Raw genomic sequence first — 13270 nt, 5'->3', positions numbered from 1 at the left:
TAGTAATATTGGACCAATCAATTCAGTTCCTAGATGTTAAGTACATTTGTAGCAAAATGAATTGCAGTGATTGACCATCTCAAATCATTCCAAGCTCTTCCGGCCCATTTTATCTGATGACCTACTTTACCAGATTTCCCCATGTGGGTACAGTATAAATTACCTCTTCTCCAAGTCACATTCTCCCAGAGTTCCATTGATTAGCTGATTGGGCGTCCACTTCAGCGTGAGTGTTTCAGCCGTCTGATGAAGGCACAGGTAACCACGCAGCACTTCCATGTCCTTCTTCTGCAAAGAACAAAGTCCAATCAATAAAACACAGTGGCTTCCCCAACTGTGTATAAAAATATCTAATATAATCAGCAGTAATACACACTTTTCTTTGCTTATAAGTTAACATACAAGGAAAAGAGCAGAAAAAAGGAGAAACAAAAGAAAAATGAGTGTTATAAGCAACAGAGTGACATAAATAAAACGTCTCTGACGATTCACTGTGATGATGAGAGCTGCGAAACACATCAGGTTTCACACAGAAATCCAATTAAACCTTGAATCACTGCAAACCTTTTGGCAAAGGTCGTTTACACTATTGATTTCTACAAGTCCTTGCCAGACCCAGCACTCTCTGTGCCCAGTTGCATCAGTCACCATTGCAAATCTCACAAACACTTTCATGCACACATCCAGTCCATGCCTGACTCATTTGATGACAAATCTAATGTGGTGTAATGGCTAATCCAGTCTGCCTTTTCCAGTTCACAAGAGTAGCCAACTAGCAGCTGGGAAGTCAGCATGGGCCGGAGAGCTAAAAATGCCAGGGAAAGCCATCTGACCATTCATTACACAAGGGAAGACAACAATTTGAACAGATCTACCTATCTACACCACTCTGGCTCAGTCCTCATAACCAGCAGTCCTTGAGATCCAATCGATTAAAAATTTTAATCTAATTAATCAAAACCTTTTTCTGTGATTAATCGCGATTAATCGCACACTTCATGAAATGAAGCATAGACCATTTATCGTTTCAAATGTTTATTTTGTCATTTGCTATATCCAGCAAAGTACACCAAAAGATTAAAGGGTGTTTCTCAAAAATCTGTATTTTCTGCAAGCTTTTTTCAAGACAAATACACATATGAAAGAAAACAAATTAGAATTTTATAGCATGTGTACAGTGCAACAGCAAAGAGCTTTTTTACATTCAAGTTGCAATACCGTACAGGACCACATGGACATGCCAAAAAATAAACAAAAAATCCTAAACCGACCACTTGCTGACTTCATATGACCTTGATCGCAGTCTTCATCCATCAAAACTCTACTAGCGAGACTGTTTATCCAGTCTTATCTGGCCATACAGTGGTGGGATATATTGACAATCCGTTCAGTCTGTACTTCACATAGCGCACCATGTGAGGGCTCACGCTCTTCAGAGACAGTCACTATGAAAGAGCTCTGCAATCTCTGATGTAATGAGCCTGGTTTCCTTTATTAGCGCTGCTTTGGATGGACTGTTTGAACACATTCGCTTCCTGGATCATTGGACTGAAAACTTTCCCGGAGTTTACCAGCTTAAAACGATCTGATCCCAAGCAGAGGAGCAAAATTGGGTTAAAGGGTTAGAATAGAAATTGCGCTTCAGTAATTTTGCGTTAACTGCGTTAAATAATTTTAAGGTGTTTAGGATTGTAAAATTAACTATGTGCTAACGATGACAGCCCTACTTTAATTACAATCATCAAAAGAACTAGTCAAACTAGTTTTCCTAAAAGTGCATAACCATCACATTGTTTTTTCCTTAGAGTGTGTGTGTACTGTCTTACCGGCTGAACGAGTACATTGTTTTTTCCGTAGAGCAAGTGAACGCGTGAGTTTTGGTGAAGGGATTCGACATACTCTCTCGCTGAGGCTGCAAACTTGTCCTCAGACATGCTTCCAGAGGACTGACGCTTTCGGATCTGAGGAAAAACCACCAATATTGGATTCTGGATTATTTACTAGAACAAAACTACTGCACAAGCACCCCTATACGTATGATATTCTCACCCCAAGTGCAGGCCTACGGCCCGGCGACACTTCTTGGCCCCTGTGGGCCCCATGAATTCGATGCCTCTGGACCAGCTCATTAGCTGACGGATCCGTCCAGAAATGATCCAACGTCTTGAGCTTAGTGTACTCTAGAGCACAAGGCCCGACTATAGATGAACAATAAAAATATTGATTTTTTACACAAAACAAATTGTAATGTGATAACATATTGTGATGCAAGAGTGAATTCTAATAAAATAATAAACGCTTACACCATTTGAACCATTACTGAACAACATCTATAAATCTCGATTAGCTGTAATATGAGGAGATAGAGTGTGTTTTATGCATCAGATAGACTCACCCAGCAGTGCCGCCAGTATCGGGCCAAACACAGAGTCGTGCATGAGGGCCTCCTTTTCATAATACTTACTACAGACACACACAAACAGCAATATGTCAATAACCAGAGACCTCTTCCAAAGGCTGAACAAATAACACATTATTTCACAAGCTCCATGTGACAGTCCAAACAATCACCATGGACAAATGATAAAGTGCAAGCCTTAATCTTGGCAAATAACACTTTGCATAAGAGAGATGAGCAACGCATGTTAAACACCAACTAATATCAAAAAAAAAAAATATTAATACAAATAAATAAAAAAAAAACACTAAAAAAACAAGCAAAAATTTTAAAAATGTTTCATGTTATGCTAATAACAGATAAATGTTTGATATTAAAATTCTTTAATATTTTGCCTAAATAAATTCAAATAATCACTCATAAATCGTTAATTTTACATAAGATAAAGTGAAAATAAGCATCGCAACATTATAATGTACAGTACAAAAAACTGATAATTGTTTGTAGACTTGCTAAAGATTATAATTTTTATTAAATCCTAAAAACTAAATCTTACAAATTTGCATGAACCGAAATACAGTACTGTTGCTAATTACCTTGCATTATCCACAATATACTGCACTACTTTGTCCAGGACTTTCTCAAAGAGGGCTGTGCGGACCCATATGTGCTTGATGGCCTGCACAGAGAGTGGCTGAGGCGCTCGGCCAGCAGAGGAGCCCTGCCTCCGGAGGGACTCCTGTCCTGTGCTCTGGATTCTCCTGAGAAAGACCATCAATAATATGTTCAAAAAAGCATACACAAAACATAAGCAAATAGAGTCATTACAAACCAAATTGTTTTATGTGACCAAATGACACAATAGTAATAATCTTGAAGACTTTATAAGAAACAAATTTCCCAAAAAAGTTTTTTTTTTTGCTAAGAATAGGCTTCTATTTATCAAAAAATAAACAGACAAAAAACCAAACATAAATTTGCCTGGCCTTATGAAAGAAGCAAGAGACACAAAGGGATTATGACTGTGTTTCTATTTCTGTTGTTATGTCCGACAAGCCATGGCACTCTCATTCACACTACACATCATGTTCTCACGCAGTGAAAAATACTTCATGGAGCAAAGAGGACACTGACAACGTGCCGACAGACAAGACGGCGCAGATAACTTTTGTCTTACAAAGTGTCCGCCTCCAAATTTTGTCTTTTTTTTTTTAAGACATTCAAACAATAAATACCATTTTGTGGCTCTTTAATGTGTCGTGACATATCGCTGTAGAGCCTCGGTTTAAGTGGCACGTGAACCGATCATCTCTTCCTCTTTACTAGTTATAGCATGAAATAAACTTGAGTGAATATCAAAAGGTACACTGTTTCAAGATGTCAATAAACAATTTTACACAGTTCCGGCATTATGATTGGTCAGATCCCCGGTCAATCAAACTCTCTGCGAAGGGTCAGTTACACTAATGATCAAAAGTCTGGGGTCAGCAAGTGAGATTAATACTTTTATTCAGCAAGGATGCATTACATTGACCAAAATTGACAGTAAATTTCATTTATCCTATATACATTTCTATACATTTTTGATTTCAGTGCTGTTATTTTGAACTCTCTATTCATCAAATAATCCTGAGAAAAATGTATTAGGATTTCCACAACTGTTTTTAACATTGATAATTACATGAAATCTTTCTGAAGCAGATAAATCAGCATATTAGAACGATTTCTGAAGGATCATGTGACACTGAAGACTGGCAAAATTCAGCTTTGCCATCACAGGAATAAATTATATTATATAATATTACATTAAACTAGAAAACAGTTATTTTTATTATAACTGTTTATACTGTATTTCCAAGCAAATAAATGCAGCCTTAGTGAACATAAGAGACTTTTATTTTTATTTTTTTCAAAAACGTGAAAAAAAACTTACTAACCCCAAACGTTTAAACAGTACTGTACTGTATGTTTTGGCTGAGATGGCATTACAGCATTACAGAAAGCACTGTTAGTTTTTACTGAGAGCCAGACACCAGCTCTAGGATGACAGAGTCGTCGCTGTGCTTGGAGAAATGAAGAAATCACGGAAGATCCAAGAAAAAAAATTCTTGCTTTAGGGCACTGTCACAAGTGCAGAAAGCCAAGAATGAATAGTGCTGTTTGGGGTAAAATAAAAATAAAAATAATAATAATAGTGGCACCAATGCAAAAAAAAAACAAAATGAAAGTTTTGTTATCATTTACTCATCTTCATGTCATTTCAAAAACTTGTATGCTTTTCTTTCTTCTGTGGAACACATAAAAAAATATCTTGTTTTCCATTTAGTTTTTTCCCTTTATTGTTGTTTTGGACCCCATTGACTTTTACTTTTTATGGTGAAAAACAGTTCTTTTTAAAAAAGACAGAAAATAAGGGTAAGTAAATAAATTATTTTGGGGTTAACAATCCCAGTTTAAGTCTGAAAATAAACCTGGAATATTCCTTTAAGCCAGTTTCTGTGACCAAACCCATCTGAGATCCATTCAGAGTCTGTGGAGAGCTGGGAGGACTGCTGTAATGTTGAGTGCACGGATGAGGGAGTCCATCATGGGCGTAAGCCAATAACACCCCACAGCCATTAATCTCCCTCCAGCCCGGACATCACACAACACCACAGCTGCAGGCACACCAGAGATGGAGGAGTCTGCTGTCTGTGCCACAGCACCCTCATCTACCACAACATACATAAGCACACATCACATGACAGTCAGACAATCAAACCAAATGCTAGTGCTGGCCACAGCAGTGGACATTCAGTATAAACAAGCAAATAAATCCCTGCACCTGAGATGAGATATGCAGATGCTATGGAGATGAAACTGCTCCAAGAGCAATAATGTAGAGCATCCAGAGCAGCGTTAGAGGCCCATTAATAAAGATGCAGTGAGAAAGCGTTCATCAAGTCCATTATGAATCCACAAATAGCACATATTTTTGGTTAATGACACTAAACTGTACATTTAAATGTCGTTCATGACAACATACAGATGATACTTTCCACTGCCTCTCTTTTTATACCAATGCAAATTAATTGCCATCTTTCAATCTTTTGATAGATGACTAAAAGTTCAGGAGTCTGCACTCATAAAGCAAGAAAACTGATTATTTGTAATAATTATTAAAAAATCTAAATATAAAAACTAATTATAATTGTGAAGCTAAATACAAGTGCAATAAATGAAATCATTTAAACAATGAAGTACAAATGTGTTTTGGGTGCAATATAACTCTTAATGACATGCAGTTGCTTTATTAGACTGAACTGCTGCGGTAGAGCTATTCAGCATCCAGTGAGCATCTTGTTGCTCTACTGTAGATGGTGACACCATGGTGTTGCTGTGGCAACGTGAGTAACCGAGTGAGTGCGGTGGGGGAGGGGTGCTTAAAATGGACAGGCAGGGAACACCACAAAACATGTGACCTGCAGAACTCCACATTAATGCTTTAAATGTGTGTGTGTGTGTAAGAGAGAGAGTGGCTACTGTACAGACACACCAAATTGGCTTCAACAAATCTCTGACCACAACAGAGATGTTGAGTCACCTGGAGATTGTGGCTATTAGGCCAGAGCGGTCCACTCTTGAGTGGCACATTGGCCATGTGGCTCTGCTAATGGAGAGTTAATGGGAAAATAAGAAGCTGACCGAAGCCCCGAAGCATCCGCCCAAACCATTCCTCATTCAGAGAGCTGCAGAGCCAGTCTTCTGTTCAAAGCCCAACAAACCAGCAAATCACCCCTCTCCACACACCAGATGAGATCTGCTTCCTGCTTTCATCATCGTCTGAACAGCTTATCAGTCATAAAGTTATATCGCTAATACGATCAGTTCCAATTTATGGCTTTCTTTGACTTTTAGCATCTGTACTTATAGTTCATATTAATAAGTAGAGCAAGTGATTGTTAAAAGTAAAGTATGTCATTTTTTAGCAGTATGTGGTTTAAATGCAGAAACAAAAGTTTGTTGGAGTGGTCTGATATATTGACTTTTAGCTAAACCATTGTCATGAATTTGGGGTGGGAGTTTTCCAGTTTTGTTTGTGATATTAAGTGTCATTCACAACTAGAAAGATAACTAGAGAGTTTCGAAAACCACTCTTATTCTAATAGAACAGCGAAACAACAGCTATAATTTTTATAATGTCTTGAAATGTTTTTTTTTTTCTATAGCTGATGAATGATAAAAACATTAAGAGCCAATCAGAATCCACCTGACTTTAAAGAGCTCAAGGATTTAAAGGGGCAGTATGACAAAACTGCAGTGCGTGATTACATTAAACATAACAATATCATCCACTGGTGTGAACACTAATATAACTATTGTAACAGTTATCTTTATAGTTTTACAGTAGTTCTTGGTGTGAACAGGCCTGTAGTAGATCAAAAATACGACTTAAATTCAACATAAAATGGAATTTGCGATCTGTTTTATTTCGTAAATTAACATGTTTCGAAGTAACACAGACAATCAGAATCCACCCAACTTTAAAGAGGTTGAGCTTTCAAAAAGATAATCAAACTGCAACATGTAATTATGGTAAACAGAACATTATCGTCCACCGGTGTTAGCTTTAACATAGTTATCATAATAGATCTTAATAGTTGAAGTTCTTGGTGTGAACTAGCCTTTTAAATTTAACAGAAAATTGCATTGAATTAAACATTTTCAGAATAAAACAAGATATTGAATGAGAAAAAAAAAAGTTGGATGGGACCTATCGAGAATTGATTGGATTGTGAAAACGTCAGTTTACCGTTGATTATGAAGGCTTCTTTTTCAAATCTATTGTTATTTGCAATTATTCCCGTCAACTTCGTAAACTGTAAATCTGCAAACTAAACTTAGATTTCAGAAAGGCTACATTATCAACTAAAGCAGACAAAAACAAAAGCTATATGGCCCATGTGGCCTAGGTGGTGTCAGCTGAAAAAAAGTAATTTCACAAGTGAAGTTTACTAAATTAAAAATAATAATAATTTCAAGGAAATAAGGCACATAATTTGCGCACAATAAAAAGTCAGACCTGGTAATTTCAGCCTGCTGCTGTAGCTGTTCTTGAACCTTGCGGCAGATCTCACTCGCTGTGGTGTTCACCTTGCCGATCTTGGTGAAGAGGGCGGCGATCTTATCACTGCGAAGGAATCCCGCCGCTCTTCGCTTCAACAGGTGGCTTAAGCAAGCCTCAATGGAGCCTGCAGGAACACAGAGGGAGGAGTTGATAAGCAAAGATCAAACACTGAATAAACTTAAGCAATTTGCATCTCATTATTTCCAACTGCTTTATGAATTCCTTTAATAACAGCCATTTGTTCTCACATGTCAAAATTTCAATTCCATTTCTTTCGCAGGAGGCTTTGCTATTGATGAACTTGCACGATGCAAGGGAAAATCTTATTGCAGAAGTAATTGAGTTCTGCCTCATACTCCTCATTCTCCTTTCGTGAGGTAAACAGCCATGACAGAAGCGCAATTGCAACTGGGAACAAGATTTACCGCTGGTTCCTGAAGCACAGCTAAATATTTCAGTAATTCAGAGTCAGGGCGAGCTACCTGTTACCGCTCCTGCTTCTGCTGGGATTCAGTCCCTTCAAGCACTGTGTGCTCACTTCAAAAATAAATAAACAACGGCAACAGTTCCCCTATCCCCTAATCTCACGATGAAGGATGGAGCGGATGTTCATATTGGTGTAAGTCCATCTTTCCTGACACTTAGCCAAGAGCTCATGCACCAAGAACAACATAAATCAAGATACATGAGGAAACTTGCTTTGCAAATGAAATCAAGATTATTTTTTACATGATTGCAATGAAAGGCCAGTTATGAGATTTGCATTTGGCATGACAGCTAAGTCTACCTGTCGACTCGCCGTGTGATTGATGCTATCAATATCTGAGCAGAATTGAGGTCCTTTCGCTGCCACATAATCGACTGCATTTGTGAAAGCAATCAGATGTTTATGGCGGTAATAGCACTTTTATTGCTTGGCTTGTGCCACCGGGGGCAGCGGCTTCAGGTTTTTCCTTTAAAGAGCCTGTTTGATACATTTAGAAAGTTAAATTGCACATTGATAAAGGGAAAACAGGGATTGCATTGGTCTACTATAGTCGACATCCAGGGGCATCCCTACCAGCAGGGCCCTTGGGCATATAGTGAGAATAAACCACTTCACCATTGGTTTTCAGTGAGAGTTTACAACATTTTTTTTTTTTTTTTTTTGAAGTTGTGCAGACATGATCAACAAGCTGCAAATGTGTTGCTAATCTACACCTCTAATTTCAGACCATACAAGAAGATGAATCATCTAAGTGGCTGCTGAGTGCTTCCCTCTTGAGAACCCAGCACGATAACTGTCTTCTCCCAAAAGCAGCTCTGATTTGAACAGTAATGCCCTGAGAGGCACTAACAGAAATGGCACTTCCTGTGTTTCTCTGAGCCATCATCCATTGAGCAACAAACGTGCAGATAAAGTGCTGTGCAGTTAGGAAACGAGCTGAATGCTCCTGAAGATGTATTTACATAATCTCTCTGTGCCTGCTGGTTTGAACGCCTTCCTGCATGCTCCCATACACCCACAAGCTACTCTGGTCTCAAGCTCAAAGCACACGTTTGAATGCATACAACAGTATCAGGCAATAATAATGCATACATACATAAATAAACTCATAAAACACACTTTTTACACTACAAGTGTCTGGCTCAAAAAAAAAAGTTCCTCCAGTGTCGAATGCTCCAAAAAGACAAAATTATATGAGGTTTTCACTTTTTAAAAATACTGCTCACAAATCATTTTTATCTAGATTTGTATCTAGACAAATCATATATATATATATATCTTCTCAAGTCCTTCACTGACACTGTTGCTTCCTTGATAAACAAGCTCAACAAGTTAAACAATATATATGAGTAATAGTATTAGAAGTATTAATTATATAAAGTAATCAATACTTTTAATACTATTACTCATTTAGCTATATTGTTACAAAAAATTATATTTCAAATAAATGCTTTTTTTCCCCCTTCATTAAAGAACCCCAAAAATATGACTATTGATTGACTTGATTAAAAAAAAAAAAAAAAACTTGACTTTCTAACAATAACACACTCTATTTCTATTCAATTTATTCATATATAAATAATAATAACTTGACCTTATAGCACTAGGTCTCTCTATTCTATTTCTTTTCCATCTACTTTTTATTATTTAAAAAAAAAAAAGGAAAAAAAACATGCTACATGTACAGTACTGCAACTAACTGTGACATGTCACAGCACTTTTATATTGTTGCTCTTTTGTTGGTTCATTGCTTATATTGTCGAGATATGTAAGTTGCTTTTGTATTGTATCTTGAGCACTAAATCTGCATATTAGAATGATTTTTGAAGGATCATAATAAAGACTGGAGTTATGATGTTGAAAATTCAGAATTTAAAATATACTAAAATATCACTGCATTTTTGATCATATACTGTATTTTTGACTTACTGACCCCAAACGATCAAGTAGGTCTAAATACAATATAACAAACCAACCACAAAGTTGAAGAAACATCCAAATAGATTCTATCATCTCATACTGTTATGCATTCAACTGAAGAAAGCACTCAAACACTACATACAGGAAATCAGTATCCCATCACAGATACATTAAAAGGCCTCATCTGATTCAGCTGTAACAACCTCCACTCAATAAGAACAGCACTGAAAACAGCATCTGACAAACCACATGGGGATTTTTTGAGCAACAGATTAGACATATTACCCCATAAATCATGCCGTTTTAAATCTTTGCTAGTCTTAATGATGCATTAATGACCAAAAGCCTCCTGTGTTCTTTCAGTATGTCAGTTTTAAATACTTACTTCTATCCCAGTTTATACAACTATATATAAGCCATTGATAGGTTCCTTTTCTTCATGACAAATTACAGAGGGGTTTGCTCATATATCAACATTGGCGTGTTAGAGAAAAAAGATCTAATTAGACTTGTAGCACAATTAACTATAATCCTTTGTCAAGCTCGTACCGAGCATGTCGATAGAATACAGCAGAACACATCATCAAAAAGCCATAGTATTGATGCACATCACAGTATTGAGTTCAGCTTCTGAGATGCTATGAAATCACACACGTGAACTGCACTCACAAGCGACTATATACATTGATCGATGGCTGTAATATGAGCTACTATCATCTCTGTGAGAGGTGGGGGGCTGGATGCCGGCAGCTGGGCGCGATCGCTGCCGTTCCGTAGGGGAACACACCTGTGACTGTGCAGTCAAGCTGTGAGTCACAGTAATAGATGGTAATGAACTGCATTACTGAGATACTCGGCAGCTGCACAGAGCGTGGGTGACAGGGGGAGGCGGGGGGCCATAGGAAAAAAAAATGATTAGACAAGGACTGAAAATGGGGGGCAGAGAAAGGCAGGCCAGAAGAAAGCGTAAAGAGTTAAAGTGATGAAGAGTGAGGAAACGAGAGGGCAGAGAGCGTGAGAGAAACTACAGACCCAAAACAAGAGATTAAAAAAATACAATAAAAAAGGCACAAAGACAAAATTGGTCTCTCACCTAAACATCGCTCTCTGACATGAAGAAGGTTTAGCACTGCTGTATTTATTAATCAGCCTGATCTCTGTCCCTCAGTCTGGACTCAGGCTCTGTCCTCAAGCGCCGGCCTTACGGAAAACAGCATGTTCACAGAGACATCTGAATACCAATGACAACCGTCGAAGATGAGATTTTCCACTGGAAGGCAAAATATGGCACTGATCATCCCCATTGAAAAGTGCCTGTTTGGTTACAATTTTTGTCATTATTTATGCTGTTAATGTTAACTAAAGCTAAAATTGATTTTAGTAATTTAAATAAAGCAGAAATGAAATAAAATATCAATATTAAATGAAACACTAACAAGACTTATAAATTTTGCACTGGCAATAACTGAAATAACATTTGTTTTAGTTGATGTACTAAAACTAAAACTGAAATGAAAATAAATACGATTTTCTGACCCCGCCCCTCTCTTCCGAGCCACTCTCTGACGGACTTACTTTACCTGCATTCATCGTGAAACTGACTAATTAGCACATTATTAGAAAAGGCGATTTGCAATGATTCATTAAAAAACCTTATACTCACTTTTTCTGTTGGTGAAGCTGGATCACGAATGATTCGCATGAAGATAGACACATTTAGGCAGATCGGGGGCACAGTCCCTTCAAAAACAAACATAATCCACTGGGTCTTCAGCGGCTCAGATGTCGGGAGTAAATGACGACTGCTATGTTCATTATTACATCTAATAACAGAACACCTCAATCGCTTAGGAGACATTCTTGTGTACATTTGCTCCGCGGTGAAACATTGGCGGACTGAGGACAGCTCACTCAGGACAGGTCTAAGGTAAGACACCAGTCCAGTCTGTGCTGAAACGCCACTGTCAATCAAACTATCGTGGGAGGGGCCTGTCTGTGTGACATCACACAGACAAGCATCTGAGATCGACTCGATTTGAGAAAGGGGAAATGATTTAAAGAGATGAAAAAATAAACACTGGGTGGATTTTTGTCATTATAGGGTGGTTGCGTACACACACTGCCAACACACATTTCAGTTTAAACAACTTAAAAGTGCATGTAGCATCCGATGACCCCTTTAATAGAGGCATCCATAGTTTTTGTGAAAGGAGTAAAGTGTGAACACAGCCCATTCCTGTCACCATGAAGCCTTGCAAGATGGCAGTCTTAACATTTCATACACACACACACACACTACACAATCCATCATGAAGGAATCGCACACAAGTACACAAGCACACCTCTGACAGTATATGATGCATTCAGCCCATTCCTGCTCTCAGGACACCTGTGCCTCCTGATTTCATGATCAGAGAACTGCTCTGTGTCTCCCAACCAAACAAACCTCACATGCCTGGATTCATCTTTGTATGAAAACTAGGGGTTTGATGAGACACTTATCCCACGAGACGAGACGAGACACGAGACCTCGTCACATCCCTAACGAAAACAGTATAGACTGATAGTAAGTCCAGCTAGTGGATTACAATGTTATCCAAATATCTGAGGCCTAATTGATTTAATTTTAATATTTAATATTTAATTTTATATATTTCTAATTTTAATAATAATTATTTTCAAAAGTTGTAGGACTTTGAGAAATAAATTACATTAAAGAAAAAAATAAAAGAAAATAAAAAAATAAAAGAATATAATGTAAAATGAATAAGAGATATTTTTAATTTGCAAATATTTCTAAGTCCTTGAATAATCAAACTTGTGACACTGATTATGTGACTTCAAATATCTTTCCATTGAAATTTAAGATGCCTTTTGGATCTCAAATCATGCTGGAGAACATAATCATTAGTTTTGACACAAATTTATCAAATTCATGCTGCTCAAGTATTGCTTTTAAAAAAAGATGGACGAACTAAAAACTAAAACATTAAAGTTCACTAAATTTTATTTTTGTTAAATTACTTCAATGAAACTTTTAATCACAATTTTTATGCTGTTAATATATATATATATTTTTACATTATAAAAAAAAATTAACAAGAGTCTTTAAATGTGGAAAATAGAACTATTATATGCCTGCATAAATGTCATGAAAAAGCATTACTGACGCATAAGTTAACATGCTAACACCTTAAATCTGACAGAGATACTATTCAAATGTGCCTCAATTTCCAATGGCCTTTCAGGTCATCCAATCACACCAGGTGATTAAATATTGATTTACACTAACAATCCATCAGTCCAGCAATCTCATCTCTGAGACGTACGGTGGTGATCACAAGCCTGAGTTTTATCT

At 37.3% G+C, this 13270-nt stretch overlaps 1 protein-coding gene across 1 annotated transcript in view; it reads right to left on the bottom strand.

The window, feature by feature from the left end:
* The window catches only part of sgsm2 (small G protein signaling modulator 2), a 124243-nt gene that overhangs the window by 15587 nt on the left and 95386 nt on the right, over positions 1 to 13270 (bottom strand). Inside the window, exons 2-7 of the mRNA XM_042739414.1 lie at positions 7461 to 7629; positions 2995 to 3159; positions 2396 to 2463; positions 2050 to 2198; positions 1827 to 1961; positions 164 to 288 (exon numbers count right to left, since the gene is read on the bottom strand). Coding sequence (XP_042595348.1) covers positions 164 to 288; positions 1827 to 1961; positions 2050 to 2198; positions 2396 to 2463; positions 2995 to 3159; positions 7461 to 7629 — 811 coding nt within the window. The remainder of the gene's footprint in view (positions 1 to 163; positions 289 to 1826; positions 1962 to 2049; positions 2199 to 2395; positions 2464 to 2994; positions 3160 to 7460; positions 7630 to 13270) is intronic.

Source organism: Cyprinus carpio, chromosome B15, assembly GCF_018340385.1.
Source record: "Cyprinus carpio isolate SPL01 chromosome B15, ASM1834038v1, whole genome shotgun sequence".
Lineage (NCBI taxonomy): Eukaryota > Metazoa > Chordata > Actinopteri > Cypriniformes > Cyprinidae > Cyprinus > Cyprinus carpio.
Note: the sequence above shows the minus strand (reverse complement) of the source record. Positions and strands in the feature narration are given on the sequence as shown.